The sequence below is a fragment of the Octodon degus genome, unplaced genomic scaffold (assembly GCF_000260255.1).
Source record: "Octodon degus isolate 3935 unplaced genomic scaffold, OctDeg1.0 scaffold00114, whole genome shotgun sequence".
Lineage (NCBI taxonomy): Eukaryota > Metazoa > Chordata > Mammalia > Rodentia > Octodontidae > Octodon > Octodon degus.
Window position 1 is genome coordinate 7,339,727 of NW_004524690.1, and position 15,579 is coordinate 7,355,305.

The following is a 15,579-nucleotide window of genomic DNA, read 5'->3' on the forward strand; positions in this document are numbered from 1 at the left end:
AAAAAAAGACCAGCCTGGGCTACATAGTGAGCTCAAGGCCAGCCTACACTACACAGCAAGACCCTGTCTCAAAAAGACAATAAATAAATAAATAACCAAAATTGTGACTGTTTTATCTCTAGTATGTTCCTAAAATTTTACATCTTCTGTGTAACACTTTTGCTTCCATGTAGCACTTAAAAATTCAATAATTTAGCCTTTCTTCAAAAATATTGCTATCAACATCATTGTGTATAATTTCTGCACTTGCTGATATTTATACAGCATCATGAACAGGTAGAAGTTATTGCTCTAGAATTTACAACAGGGATCAACAGGCATCTTAGGAACATAAAAACCATCGTGGATAATGGGCTATAGAGAACCAGGCTTACTTGCGGCTGTTCTTTCAGCAGCAGGTCATAGTTCAGCCATGGCTGTTTCCTATCGGGAAGTACTATCATATGTCCTCTTTTAAGTGTAGGATGTTGAAACAAAAAGCAAAGTCACAATCTTGCTTTAAAAAATATTTGTTTTGGCTTGAGTTAGAGTACTTTGTTTCTTTCTGTTTGCTTTATTGTGTCCTGATTTTAAGAGTCCTTATTTTAAATTATGAATTTCCACCTCCTAATTTTTTTTAAATAGGTTTACTTGCATCCTGAAAGACAGTGTCACAGAAACACTGCCAAAGGTGAATAAGACAGGAGCAATTTCTGGATATTCTTTCAAGCAATGCCCGCACCAATTAAGTGGTAAGATGTCTTTGGAGAATTAATAAATTCTAGTTATTATGTTGTATGCAAATAATTATATCAGATATACTTTTATAGGTATAAAGCTAAACACAGCTATATAGTAATAAACTTTTGTACTGAAGTTCTCTGGGAGTAGCACAAAACACATACATGCCTGACTCTCCCTTCCACATGCACTCCACGGTGCATTGAAATGTTTTTTCTTTACTTTATAAAAGGACACGCCTTGCTCTTTCTTTACAAAAGAACATATCTTCCTACCTCAGTTCTCATCACTGATTTTCTTTCTTCTTCTCTGCCTAAAATTTTACATGAAAATCTGTTAAACGGGTTAATACAAATCAAAGAGAGCAAGTGCAAAGACGGACATGGCGCTCTCCTCAAGATGAAAAGATACTTGCGTAGGTTAGTTAGTGAAGCAACTGGTTGGTGGAGTGTTGGAACCAGGAGAGGGCAGAGCAGAAAATCAACATGCAAATTTATGGGCCTGAAATCCTTGTAACTTAAAAAGAACATTAGCATTCTTTTAATGCTTCTATGTGAGAGTAGGAATTAAAGAGATTAATATTGCAACAAAAGACTTCTGAAGAAAAGGGGGGAAAATAGTTTTAAAAAATCAAGTCAAGAGGAACAGTTGCCAAAGGGGAGATACTGTAGCTGCCCCTGGAATCTCAAGGGAACCTATATTTTTTCTCTCTTATTTCCAGCTTGCAGCAAAGATGTTTATGTGGGCCTAGACATGAAAGGAATGAACTACAACAGCTCTGTTACCAGGAGTGCCCAGGAATGTCAAGAGAGGTGCACGAATGACATCCACTGTCACTTTTTCACATATGCAACAAGATATTTTCCCAGCATGCAGCATCGGTGAGTGAGCTCGAAGCCAAGGCCAAGGACGTGAGATACTTCAGTGAAAGTAAAATGCTAATTCATTGAAATTGTTTTTCACTTTGTTGGAAAATTTTATTTTTAACCCTAAAAGACATTTGAATAATAGTAATTCCTATTTTTTGTCATGAAAAGTTAATTTAAAAACAGTTTGGATGCATTTAATTCATGGTAAAATATGTCCTTTTCACAGCACTTATAAAATATGTACATACTTAACTTATATCTTGGATAATTTAAAAAGTGCTCCATTTTAAAATTGGTAATCATGAAATAGCTCCAATTAGTGATAGTCTTCTTAACCTAAGAGACGTTATCATCTAAGCCCATAGAATGAAAAATTAAAGCTCATTCACCTTTTTTTCTAAATAATAGTTCCTTCCCTAAGACTTTGAAGTAATAGAAGCCCATTTCTAAAGTGGTATCCCACTTACACTGAATTTTGAAATATTCCAAGAATAAGTGGATTGTATAAGAATAGAAAAATGATATGTCCACCAGTGACTGTCTGTATTTTCTTTGAAATTTTATTAAAAATATGAAGTATTAATTTTTATATTTAAAAGTATTTGTGATTTTCTAAATTTGCATAATTGAGCCAGCGAGATAACTCAGCAGACTAAGCGCCTGCTTAGGCAAGCCCAGGGACCAGGGTTTGATCCCCAGCAACACGTGCCACACTGGCCCCACCTTCAGGTGCACTGAGCAGACCGTGGAGCCCGAGCGTGGTGATGCACGCCTGTAAACCCAGTGCTGGGAAGGCTGAAAAGAGGAGGATCACTAAAGATCCGAGCTGCATAGTGAGATTGTATACCATAATAAATAAGTAAACAAATAAAAATAAATAAATTTGCATAGGAAACTACATTTATCTTCAGTCCAATGGGGAAAATGCAATTAAGTTCTAATTACTAATATTTAGATATTAACACTGGATTTTAACTTTCTGCTCTAGATATTCATAAAAAGGAAGTCAGTTGGAAATCACACAAAATATCCAAGAATAATGATCAAACTTAAAAGAGAAGGATGGCATGAAAACAGGAGACTTAGATAAGAGCAAGTTGATCTGGGAAGAGAGGAAAGGGATGTAAGGGAGAGTAATGGGAAAGAAATGGTCACAATACTGTATTCGTGTACAAAATGCCACAATGAAATTTAATACTTTGCAAAATTATAATTCATCAATAATTTATATGAAAAATATCCAAACTAAAAAATAATTGTTTAAAACACCAAATTGGTAATTAGTCCTCCATGACTTATCTTAGGTCAATTGAGAGGACATATTTCATGCCACAGAGAAAAGAACGTAAACTGCAAGCTGGGAAAATATTGAGATATCAAGGGAAAAGTTACAGCATTAAAATTGAAAACAGATGGAGAAATCACACCTTCGTATAACTGTTCTCTTGGTGTCATCGCTGCTTCCAAGCTGTCACTTTATTCGCAAAGAAATAAAGTTCACAAAATCCTCAGGACCTCCAGGATGTCCTCAGTGACAGTGCAGGGACACAAGTCAGCAGACTAGCATCTACCCTGAGTGCTCTTCAGGGTGATTCCTGTGCTGCCCTATTGTTCTGCCCAAATATTAATTTCTTCCTGCAACAAGCAGTTGAAAGAACACAAGATATTTTTCCATCTTCTTTTTCATCCAGGAATGTTTGTCTACTGAAGCACTCCAAACCAGGAACACCAACCAGCATAACAAAGCTCAGTAATGTGGTATCCGGCTTTTCACTGAAATCCTGTGCACTGTCTGAGCTGGGTAACTACTGCTTTCTTGATGGGGTACTTGAAAGATTAAATAGTGGATAATGTGGATGATATGGTCAGTAGGTTTAATTTGGGACCTGAACTTATGCTCACTGATGCAATGCCCCCAGGAATCTTTTCCCTTTGTGTAATAGAGTTCATTCTGCCTTACATAGAGCTTGTATTTAAACTTCAAGTTTAAAATTGTAATGTTATTTCTTTGCAAATAAAAACATTGAAAGATATTGGGATGAGCTCAAGCTTTCAATAGAGAATTTACAAATGTAGCATACATTTTCATGACCCTGCTGGTGCGTGGGTTTCCTGACATGGGTTCTTCTGTCGTGCAGCCTGCATTAGGGACATTTTCCCTGACACGGTGTTTGCAGACAGCAACATCGACAGCGTGTGGGCTCCAGATGCTTTTGTCTGTCGCCGCATTTGTACTCATCATCCCAGTTGTTTGTTTTTTACCTTCTTTTCCCACAAATGGTCAAAAGAGTCTCAAAGGTAAGGATTTTCGACTAAGGGTGATTTGTTCTTTTGAAAACAGATGATTAAAATCCATGAGCATCCTGAGTAGCGAAAAATTATATTCAATGTCTACATAGGACAAAAGTTGCAAAGAAGAATTGTTTGGTTTGCTCATTTCTCCTCTCCATCTCCTGACCACAAATCTAGTACTATCAATTGCTCTTGGTTTTTTGTTTGTTTGCTTTGTTTTGCTGTAAGCTGAGAGGTCTCAGTGTTTGGCAAAAGGAAAGTTGTCTAGCTTTCAGTAGGATGAAGAGGATAAGCCTGCCCATTAAAGAGCAGTTTATTCCACTGCAAAACAGCTGCAAATGTCAGTAAAATGGCAAATCCAAAGTGGAAAAAGAGAGGTGAAAAAGAAGACCTACATCAAGAAGTTTGGAGTAAAAGGGAGATTTGAGGAAGAGGACCTAATACTCTAGTGATGGGAATTAACAAAGGACAACACAAAAAGCATGCTATGTTTCTTTGGCCATTAAAGAGATATATGTTTCTTGAATAAGAATTACTAAAAATCAAATACACAATCAAGCCTTAAGTTTAAGCCAACTTCAACCATAGATTTTTCCATATTTTCTGAGTTGGAATTCCTGAAGCTGTCGGCATGCGCTGGCCTTGACTTCCCACTGTACCATACAGCTGAGGTGAGCCCTTGAATTCACTGTCCAGCAGGTAGGCCTCATGTCCCACAAGGTGAGACTACAATTTCAGGAGCACAAGGTCAGTCACATGAAAATATATTTGTTACTTTCTTCTATGAACAAGTTTATATAACATTTGACAATATATGCCATGACATTCTAGAGATATAGTTGTGAACTAAATAAGTGAAAATCTTGCCTCTTTGGACCATGGTGGAGATGACAGAGAAGCATTCACATTGGAATGTGTGATCATATGGAGCCAATAAGATTCGCCAGTGGGGTGGCTACGGGCTGGAAAGGAAACACAGTGTCAGTGATACAACGGAGTTCTTTGACCCATGTAATCAGAAGGGTGGACATGCCGATGACTAAGATGTGGAGGACTTCATGAGAAACCAAAATCAAGAGGAAGAGATTTCTCTGGGATATGTAGGGGAAAGGCCGGATTGGCAACTGGACATAGACGTCAGCTTCAGAAGGGACTTGGGCTCTAGGTCTGTGTTTGAGTCTTCCCAGTATACAGATCGTAGTTAGAGCCAAAAATCTGGTGAGGTCATAAAGTGACTGTAGATGGAGCAGAGAGGAGGCCCAAAGATGGAAAAGCCAGGCAATTCATAAATGAGAAAATGCAGAAATTAGAAAAATGCCTTAGTAACATGTCATTTTGTGATTGTCACTTCTTCATTTTATAAAATTACAGATGAGAAAGCTGGGAGAATTTAGCTCAGGAGTAGAATGCTTTTCTAGCAAGCTGGAAGCCCAGGTTTCAGCCATTAGCACCAATAATAGTAATAATAGTAATAATAATAATAATAATAATAATAATGGTAATAGTAGTAGTAGTAGTAGTAGTAGTAAAATAAAATTATAAATCAGCTAGATGTGGTGGTGCACACCTGTAATCCCAGTTACTTGGGAGATTGAGGCAGGAGGAATGCTGTGAGTTCAAGGCCAGCCTGTACTACATAGACAGTTCAAGGGTAACCTGTGCTCCAGAGCAAAACCCTATTTCAAACAGACAAAAAAAATTACCAATAAATATTTATAAGAGGAATAATACATTTCATCCATAATACACAATATGAGAGGAACATGCAAGTTGAAAGACTTGACTAAATTTAATTTATATTAAATAAAATTAGAAATCCACTTCCTTGACTATCTTAGTCACATCTCAAGGAGTCTATAGCCATATGTGGCTAGTTGCCACTGTAGTACATCACAGACAGAGAATATTTCTACTATTCCAGAGCACTGTTGGGCGGCTCTGCTCAAGGTTCTCGTCTTGAGTGACTTAGGCAGAATCTCTTCCTTTTGGGAAGATGCTGCCAGCAGATTAAAGAGTCAGTGATGGATCTCACTTATACATTTCTAAACCTGTGTAGGAGATTTTTTAGGTATCATGCAAATTCTTTTTTTAAAATATATTTTATTTGTGTCTGTACATTTTATAAAGCAATGAAATTCAGTGTGTTATTTTCATACAAACATATACAATATTTTTGATTCTATCTATTCCACTTTCCCCTTCTGACATCTGCCCCCATGTCCCTCCCTCCATCCTATAGTAATCTCCCTTCTAGTAGGGAAGTCTTGTGGTATTTGATTGCTAGTTCATCCATTTCCTTCAACTTGTATAATTTCATTCTTCTTCATAATTGGATACTATTCCAGTGTGTGTGTGTGTGTGTGTGTGTGTGTGTGTGTGTGTGTGTGTGTGTACAATTTTTGTTACTTATTCATAATAAACTGGTGGGCACCCAGGTGGGCATCTATATGTTGGCTGTTGTGAATTGTTCCTCAATAAAGATGGGGCTGTAGGTATAGAGCATGAACATTCTTGAATTTTTGAGGCAGAATAGAAGTGTTGAAAGAAAGGGAAAAAAGTGAAGATAGTAAAAACGCTGAAAACAGACCAAATCGTGAACATAGAGTCAGATGGTTTAGTTTTAACATTTTGTCTCTAACTTATAGGGTCATAGAATGTGACTAAATAGTTCATGAAAAATACTGTAAAACTAGCCACATTTTTGCTATTGAATAACAGCATGAGCTGACTTTACTTTCCACACATACTGTAAAAATGCTTTTTTGATGTGTTCTGTATTTATATCATCCTCTCTATTTTACCTTCAGAAATCTTTGCCTGCTTAAAACATCTGAAAGTGGATTGCCCACTACCCGCATCCAAAAGAACAACGCTCTCTCTGGTTTCAGCCTACAGAACTGCAGGCACAGCATCCCAGGTAAACAAAGAGCCTATCTCCAGCTGGTGGAGGCGGCAGTTCTTGGGGAGGTTGGTGAGCCCTAAGATCAATCATCTCACTGCTGATACGTGATGTGTTGTGTAGTGTTCTGTCACTCTTCCTTTTATCGCAACACTGACTTCTTGGGAGAGGAACTGGACATTGTAGATGTGGAAGACCATGAAGCCTGTCAGAAATTATGCACCAAAGCCATCCGCTGTCAATTTTTCACCTATTTGCCACCCCAAGAATCTTGCAAGGAAAGGAAGTAAGGCAGACAAAAGGTTACATATATGTGCCTGTCTTGCCCATTTGTGAGGTGACTTATATTTATCCTCCTTTGTTTCCAACCATAGAGGCAGATGTTACTTAAAGCTTTCTTCAAATGGATCTCCAACTAAAATTCTTCATGGGACAGGAAGCATCTCTGGCTATACATTAAGGCTATGTGAAATGGATAACAGTAAGTGTTATGTCAGTTGGAAGACCACCCGTGAAGGAATTATTCTACACTAAATGTATCATAGCTACGATAGTAACAGCCACAGAGGGGCTAAAGCTAGTAAAATAACAATTGAGCATTTTTTTTATTATTTTAACTTCTTTCATGTGTGCTAACCATGTTTTAAAGGTATAAATTACATTGTAGGGAAACGGTACCCCACGTAAAATAAATTGGATATGAGTATTAATTTGAAGCATTTGCTCAAGTAGGAGTTCCTGCTGACACACAGATTCAGCCAACAATTATAGGGCTGATTCTTAGTACTAATTCCAGGGATCATTCTTGTTATCTGTTAAGTAGAAAAATCAACCAATACCTTGGCTAATCAAATTATTCATTTTTAACATTTATTTATCTATTTATCTATTTATTCATTATGAGTTTAGTACAGGGTCTACAGGGTCTCACTACACATATCAGACTCATAGTGATTCTCCTGTTTTCAGCTTCCCAAGTGCTGGGATTATGGGTGTGCACCACCACACCCAATCTCAATCACCCTCTTAGTGCACCCTGGGAGTGGAGCCTGCATGGCAGGCCTGGGATAGAACCCTGGTCACTGAGCTCTGCCTAGGCAGGTGCTTTAACCTGCTGAGCTATCTGGTCAGTCCTCAAATTTTTCACTTTTTCACATTTGATCTAAAAGTGAAATATGAATGATTATGATATGTTTGTAAAAATAATGTATTTTGAGAGATTGTCATTCTCTCGGATTTACAGAGGTTTTGTGTACTTCAATACATTAGCAACAATTACTAAGAAATGCTAGTAATTTATAGCATGAGTCTGGTAGGGTACAAATAAAATATTTTCTATGTGGCATAAAGCTTATAATAATAAAAAAATATTTTCAAATCATCTCAATAGAGTTTCCATGTCAGTGACTAATTTCTCAACATAATAGATGATATATAGCCAAGTGGAGTTGTTCCAAGGGACAGAATTACAACAGAAAAAGAATATTGCAGAAATACTTCTTCCAAAATTATCATAAGAACTTACTATGGGGGCTGGAGAGATGGCTCAGTGGTCTAAAGCACCTACTTGGAACAAGCTTGGCAAAGTACAGGGACCACGGTTCGATCCCCCAGCACCACATGCCAGCCAGCTGCGCCCCCTGGTGGGCTGAGCTGGCCACACACACACACACACACACACACACACACCCCATAAATAAATGTTAAAAAAAAAAAAAGAACTTACTATAGCTTTATCATTTATTGATTTACTTCAAACCATGCTTTAGACTGCTTTGTTTAGTGTTCAAAATTATAAAGCACTACACACTTAGATTAAACTGAGATTTGGTGTACAAAATGGAGTGATAATCATGCTTTGTTATAGTTTTGTTTTTAATGTATTAATTTTTTATGTATTTGGTACAGGGTCTCACTACACAGCTTGGACTCATAGTGATCCTCCTATTTTCACTCTCCCTAGTGCTGGGATCACAGGCACGTGCCACCACACCTGGTCCTGGTGATTGGCTCAGTGCACCCAGGGGTGGGGTTGGCATGGCATGCGGTGCCAGGGATGGAATCCCAGTCCCTGCACTTGAGCTATCTCACTGGTCCTTGTAATAGTTTTAAAAGTACAAAACTCTTTTGTTGGATTATTTGCTGTACTGAAAAGATAAATTAACCCTTAACACCTGGGCAGCCCTTTTGTAAAACTGCAGTGCATATGATACTAATAGCCTGTCATGAAGTATGGTTTCCTAGAGTTGAAAAGTGCTTTGATGCTAATCTTTAGAAGAGTTAAGGGTCTTTGGAAAAGCCCCCAATTATGGTGTAGTCTGTGCATTGTTTCCCTCACAACTAAGTTTACCAAAGACAAGAATGAACATTCAAAGTAATTCTGCTGTCTTAATCTTACTTGGCATTAGAAAAGATACATCAAACATTTCATTAAGTGATACTGGTGTGTTTTTAAAATGGAAATAAGCATTTACATTTGATAAATTGCTGATACCACTTCTATCCTCCCTCCTTCATTATTTCTCTGCTAAGTTTTTAGTCCCCAGCCTATGGAGGTTACAGAATACATCTGTTTTAAATTGATAGCTGAAGGAGAAACTATGATATAAAAGCAGATAAAATTTTATGTTTTTTTTAGCACAGCTTCTGAGTTAAGTGAATTAAATAACTAGACATCACTGTACTATATTGGATAAGATAATATCCAATTACTTTATCTCTTACTTTAATAAGAGAGGGCCAAAAAATAAAAGAGAGAGAGGGCCTATCTAACAAATGTTGGTCATGTCCAGTATTGTTGCTGAGGTAAAATATAATTTGTCTTTCTGAAAATGCATAGCAAAGCTATTAAAAGAAACATTTCTTATTATCAGATGGAATGCTGAAAACTGCATTTCAGTATTTTGTTTAAACTGAGAAACAGAGTAGCGTGAGCATCAATACTTAGGATCTGTACCTTGTAGGGTCTTCATGAGTTATTTATCACATATCTTAATTACTGCTTACCAATGACTTATCCTCAGCCTTGCCTTTATGCCACTTCCCAGCTTGCAGCGTATAAGAGCCTCCAATAATTTGCAGAATAATGTTAAGATCTTTAAAGTGGTCTTCCAGACTTAGTGTCTGCCCAATCAATTCTTAGGTGAGAACTCTCCTGAGGCATCTATAACCACCTCATGCACTGTTGTTTCTTTCAAAGTTTCTTTTCCTATCCTCTCCTATTTTGAATCTATCCCATACGTATCTATGTAAATTACATATTCATTTTCCTACTGCAAAGAAATGCCTAGAACTCTTTGGGTGCATCACACTGGCACCATCTACAAGCTTGTTAGAATTTCAGCATCCTTCACACAAGCACTGAGTCGTATCTGTACTTTGAATGAGCACAGCTGATCCACTGATGTTTAGGATGTGGTACTTTAGAATACTGCTGCCTGTAAATGCTCCCCTCCCCCACACTTCCTGGGTTTTGTGGTGCACTTTGCAAAGGCTTCAAAGAGAAGGATGGGTTCTCCTATTGGGCATCCCAAGAAACAGAAATGAGATGGGCTATCCTGTCCAAGACACCCAAGAAAGGAAAGAAGCCCAGGGATGGGTCTGAATCAAAGTCCTTGGAAAGTAGCAATAATCAACCCCAGAAAAGTCCTAAAGTGTCAACAAAGTCAAAGGACACAAGTCCACAAACATAAAATCAGTTCTAATTTGGGCATGAAGCAAGCATATCTGGGAGCCAGGATTAACTGGAGGGAGCCACTGGGGAGGGGGAATTGGACAAACACTACAGATTGAATGGCTGTGAGGAGCAGCTTTTGTCTGTGACATTTGTTCTCCAGTTGGTAGCAGAGCAGGTTAAAACACAGACTAGTAGACTCCACTGCCAGCCTCTGGTTCACGAGGTCAGAGGTGAGCCCCAAGAATTTACATGTCTAACTAGTACAAGGTGGTATCTTTTGTTTGGGGACCACGCTTGGCAACCATTGTTTTAAAAGGCCAATCGCTGTTATCATTGAAGGAGACCCTGTCCCTATAGTACCAGCTGGCATGTACTTACCAGGCAGCTTGATCATTCCATTTGTATGTGCACGTTTTCTCTGTCAACTTGATTATAAAGTCTAACTCAGGGTCATGGGAAAATTCTTGAACTGAGGAAAATGATCCTTTCTTTTATTCCTCAGGGAGCGTAACTACTGATGGAAATTGAAAATGTAGAAATCCACTTACCGCAATCTCTTTTTTGTAGTATGCACAACCAAAATCAAGCCCAGAATTGTTGGGGGAACTCTGTCTGTTCGTGGTGAGTGGCCATGGCAGATAACTCTGCATATCACAGCCCCCATCCGGGGACACTTGTGTGGAGGCTCCATCATTGGAAACCGGTGGATATTAACAGCTGCTCACTGTTTAGATGGGTCTGTTATGTTGTTGTTTTTATATCTACCATCCTCATACCTATGTGAGAACTACTACTGGTGTTATTAGTTCATAAATACTTTAAAATGTTAGCTATTCTTTTTACTAAATTAATTTCCCATCTCTAGCGGGGCACAAAAAACAAAAAGGAGGAATCACTCATGGTCTACAGTATGGTATTCAGCAACAGGATAGGTGCAGAAACTATTTGTCTGCACACTGTACCCTGCCTCATCTAAATGCACACACGTCCCCAGGGCTTTCTGCTACTTCCTTTAGGAACATAGCATTCTTTGTTTATTGAGTCCAGAACTAAACTGATGAAGAATTTCTCATTCTGCAATTCCAACTTCCCATATCCACGCTTGTTCTCTTTCATGCTGCCTCTTTCCCTCCCTCCTTATTTCTCTTTCATCTTTTCCCCTCTCTTTACACCACCACAATACAGACAGACATCACTGTGCATCCTGCTCAGATTATGTCACTTACGTCGCTTTCACTTTTGGTGAGAAGTAAAAGTTCCAGCGGGACAGTGTGTGAGCGCCTGTAGCCCTGGAAATTTTGGCTTATCCAGTTTCCTCTTTGCCTCTGTAGTATCCTCTGACTTCTCTTGAGCCTCCGTTCTCAGTTTTAGGTTTTTATCTCTTCATGACACACGGATGTTATAAGTCAGGAATATATTTCAAGTTAACGGTTCCCTTCACATCTTACATATAGGGAAGTGGAGTACAAAAAGCTCTTGTGAATTTCTCAGTGTCACAGCTCATAACTGGCAGGACTGAGATTAAAACCCTGTACTTTTCATGGATGGGTGTATATATGTATTAATTTTATTTATTTATTTATTTTGTGTGTGTTTGGCCAGCTCAGCCCACCAGGGGGCGGGGCTGGCTGGCATGTGATGCTGGGGATTGAACCGTGGTCCCTGGGCTTTGCTTAGCTTAGCTTGTTCTAAGTAGGTGCTTTAGGCCACTGAGCCATCTCACCAGCCCCGTATATATGTATTAGAGAACACAAAGAACCTTTATTTTATGCATTTCATGTAAGATAAATGCTAATTCAGTACCCTCTTTATAGTTAAGATACGTAACTGAAGAACTTTAGTATGAACTCAATCTTTCCACCTAAAAGTAAACTATTGGCATGGAATTTAGTAATAGCCAGTTAAATAGCTATGCAGCTCAAAATGTTTGGGAAATGCCTAATGAAGGAAGTATATTTCACTCTGTTGTTTATTCCTTAGGGTAGACTCATCTAAAATTCTGCGTGTTTATGGTGGCATTGTAAATCAATCTGAAATAAATGAGGATACTCCTTTCTTTGGGGTACAAGAAATAATAATTCATGATCAATACCAAGTGGCAGAAAGTGGGAATGATATAGCCTTGCTGAAACTGGAAGCAGCCATGAATTACACGGGTATGTAGAGTCCTAAGTGGGAAGTTACCTACAGAGGTGAGCTAGGTGAAATATTTACTAGTAAGATACTCATGACATGACACTATCAATCTGTTCATGTGCCTTCATCAAAGGGAGAGGATTTGGAAAGCTTGGCTGTCACTCTGTTAAGACTGAGGGATCAGGCCAGGGAAATGGCTCAGTAGAACAAGCGCTTGCCTGACAAGCACAAGAGCCTGAGTTCAATCCCCAGTTCCATAAAAAAAAAAAAAAAAAAAAAGGCTGACAGGATCTTAGGTTGAAGGTGTGGATGAAAGTTTTAGCTTTCCTTAGGTGCACAGACAGCATAGTTTTATAACATTTTAGAATACTGGGAATAACTGAGTCTATGAGTTCCTTTTGGAGGGTGAAATGATAGAGGGCCAGAGTGATTAAGCATTCCGTAAGATCACAGGCCTAGCTGGAGTGCCGCAGTGGGGGACAGGGTCTGCTCATCTGTGTCACATCATCCTGGGATCTTCAGCATGTGACTTTGAACGTCAGAGATGATGACGTGTGCACAGAAGGCAGAACATGCAATAACAAAGAGCAAAAGCATGAGGATGAAAAGTGAGAGGAAGAGAGTACCTTCCAGGAAAGAAGGAGTATTTAGCTTCTCATAACTAAACTATGATTTTTTTTTTTAATTTAGATACTCAACGACCCATATGCCTGCCTTCCAAAGGAGACAGACATGTAATCTACAATGACTGCTGGGTGACGGGATGGGGATACACAAAACTAAGAGGTAAACAATGCAGTTTTAATCTATAGTGCATGCTAAAAATAAGGAGCTGGGTTAGCTGTGCCCTGCGCATGTTCTGCTGTATCAGGTCTTACAGCTGCAGCACAAATAAAATAGAATAGCACCATTGAATCTGAGGAAGGGTACTCATAACGATAAACAGACCAAAATCACCCAAGTAAGGATAATGTCATACCAGTTTCATTAGAAGTCTGAGATATGATTAAGCCTCTTTAAAAACTATTTTTAATCAACTTTAAAGTAAGGCCTAGCACTTTTTAGTAAATGTCCAATTTGTTATCTAATTATTTCTTCTGGGAAGTAATTCTAATGGGTCATAATTAATGTTTAAGCTTGATTAACATTAATAAAATGGAATGCACAACAGTGAGAATAATGTCTTTTTATACTCTATAATTATAAAAACCTATGAGATATTTCTAATATTTTTCTCCCTAGATTTTTTAGTATAATTTTTATTTTAAAGCTATATAGATAGGTAGTTTCTATATGACAGTCGTATTTTTTAAAAAACCACAATTTTTTAAAAGACAAGGTACAAGACACTCTCCAGAAAGCCAAAATACCCTTCGTGCCCAGTGATGAGTGCCAAGCAAGGTACAGAAGACACAAGATAACCAACAAGATGATCTGCGCAGGCTACAGGGAAGGAGGGAAGGATGCTTGCAAGGTAAGTGTTCTCCACCAACGGGACACACGCAAATTAAAATGCTGAATATGTTTTAAAGAGCAGTCATCTGATGATAAGAAACAAGATGCATTTTGCCAAAATCTAATGTACATAGCCTGGAGGAATCAGGTTCTTTGAAGTTTTTGAAAGGACCAGGGCTGAATTTTAAGCAAAATCCTTTTGAGCAAATATATGTATTATGGGAAGAATCTAAAGAGACCTGTGGGGAAATAGTTTGGCAGTCTAAACACCTGCCTGGTAAGCGCAAACACCCCGAGTTTGATCCCCAGTACCGCATGCCATGTTGGCTCCAGAATCCTGGGTGTGCCGTGCTGGCCACCAAGACCAGGCATGGTGGCACACTCCTGTAATCCCAACCCTGGGGAGGCTGAGATAAGAGGCTCACTATAAGTCAGGGCTGCATAGTGAGCCCTTGTAATAAATAAATAAATAGATAAATAAATAAATAATTTTAAAGTGACCTGTGCTACTTTTGCCCCCTCCCCTTTTCACAGGGAGATTCTGGGGGCCCCCTCTCCTGTAAGCACAATGAGGTCTGGCATCTGGTGGGCATCACGAGCTGGGGAGAAGGTTGTGGTCAGAGAGAACGGCCAGGTATTTACACCAATGTGGTCAAGTACGTGGACTGGATTTTGGAGAAAACTCAAGCAGTGTGAAGAGTCCTAGGTGTGCTGGACCCTTGAGGGGCAAACCAGATTGTTCCCTACACGAGGGCTCTGATTTTGCTGAAGAAAACATGGTAATGTTCTTTCCTCTGTAGTTACAAATTGCATGGGCTCCATGTTTCTAAGAAAATATTAAAGATTGTGTTTTGAAAACTCTCATTGGATGATAATTGTGTTTTGTTTTCAGCACACAATGTCTTGCTTTATGATTGCACTTTTACTCTGCCAAGGAAATCCCATTAGGACATAATTTTGAAGATTACACCATGGTAGTTGTCCCGAAACTGTCAAGTAGTGGCACCAACTGGCCAGGTAGAACTGCTTAAAGGAACTCCTCACAAAAAAATTGCTGAATAAAAACAAAGGAAGCTGTAAGAAATGACAAGGAAGACAGTCAGCATCAATTTGTAAAACTCTGTACTCTCCCTAAGGAACACATTTCTTGTGAAAAGAAAAAAAAAATTTGATTGACATTAATGATAGGATTTCATAAAGGTGAACAATTTCTGTCTTTTCAATGTTTAGTGTACACTGCATATCAGTGTGGGCAGGCACAAGCTAAAACTGAATCTGGTAATGAGGATTCTAGAATGTGTATATGAGAGATTAGGATCAGCAATTTACCTAGAAGTGTCACTACAGTATCTCAGGGGACGCGTGTACAGATGCACTCGCGTAGAAAGCCACTTGTGCACAGACCGTATATTATTTGCAGTGTTTAGGAAAGGGAAAGGTTAACGGGGCAAGGGCAGAAAGCAGCCTACTAAGGAGAGCTGCTGCTCCAAGTGTCATTTTCAAACAGTTAGATAGTTGAGAGAAATCAATAT

General features: G+C 38.7%; 1 protein-coding gene across 2 annotated transcripts in view; it reads left to right on the forward strand.

The window, feature by feature from the left end:
- The window catches only part of F11 (coagulation factor XI), a 23,762-nt gene extending 8,851 nt beyond the window's left edge, over window positions 1-14,911 (forward strand). For both annotated transcript variants that reach the window (XM_023699674.1, XM_023699673.1), the window contains 12 exons: window positions 625-731; window positions 1,442-1,601; window positions 3,281-3,390; window positions 3,728-3,887; window positions 6,689-6,798; window positions 6,904-7,066; window positions 7,155-7,261; window positions 11,024-11,192; window positions 12,437-12,612; window positions 13,283-13,378; window positions 13,927-14,066; window positions 14,582-14,911. In XM_023699674.1, coding sequence (XP_023555442.1) covers window positions 625-731; window positions 1,442-1,601; window positions 3,281-3,390; window positions 3,728-3,887; window positions 6,689-6,798; window positions 6,904-7,066; window positions 7,155-7,261; window positions 11,024-11,192; window positions 12,437-12,612; window positions 13,283-13,378; window positions 13,927-14,066; window positions 14,582-14,743 — 1,660 coding nt within the window. In that variant the 3' untranslated portion in view covers window positions 14,744-14,911. The remainder of the gene's footprint in view (window positions 1-624; window positions 732-1,441; window positions 1,602-3,280; window positions 3,391-3,727; window positions 3,888-6,688; window positions 6,799-6,903; window positions 7,067-7,154; window positions 7,262-11,023; window positions 11,193-12,436; window positions 12,613-13,282; window positions 13,379-13,926; window positions 14,067-14,581) is intronic.
- Window positions 14,912-15,579: the final 668 nt, after the last annotated feature.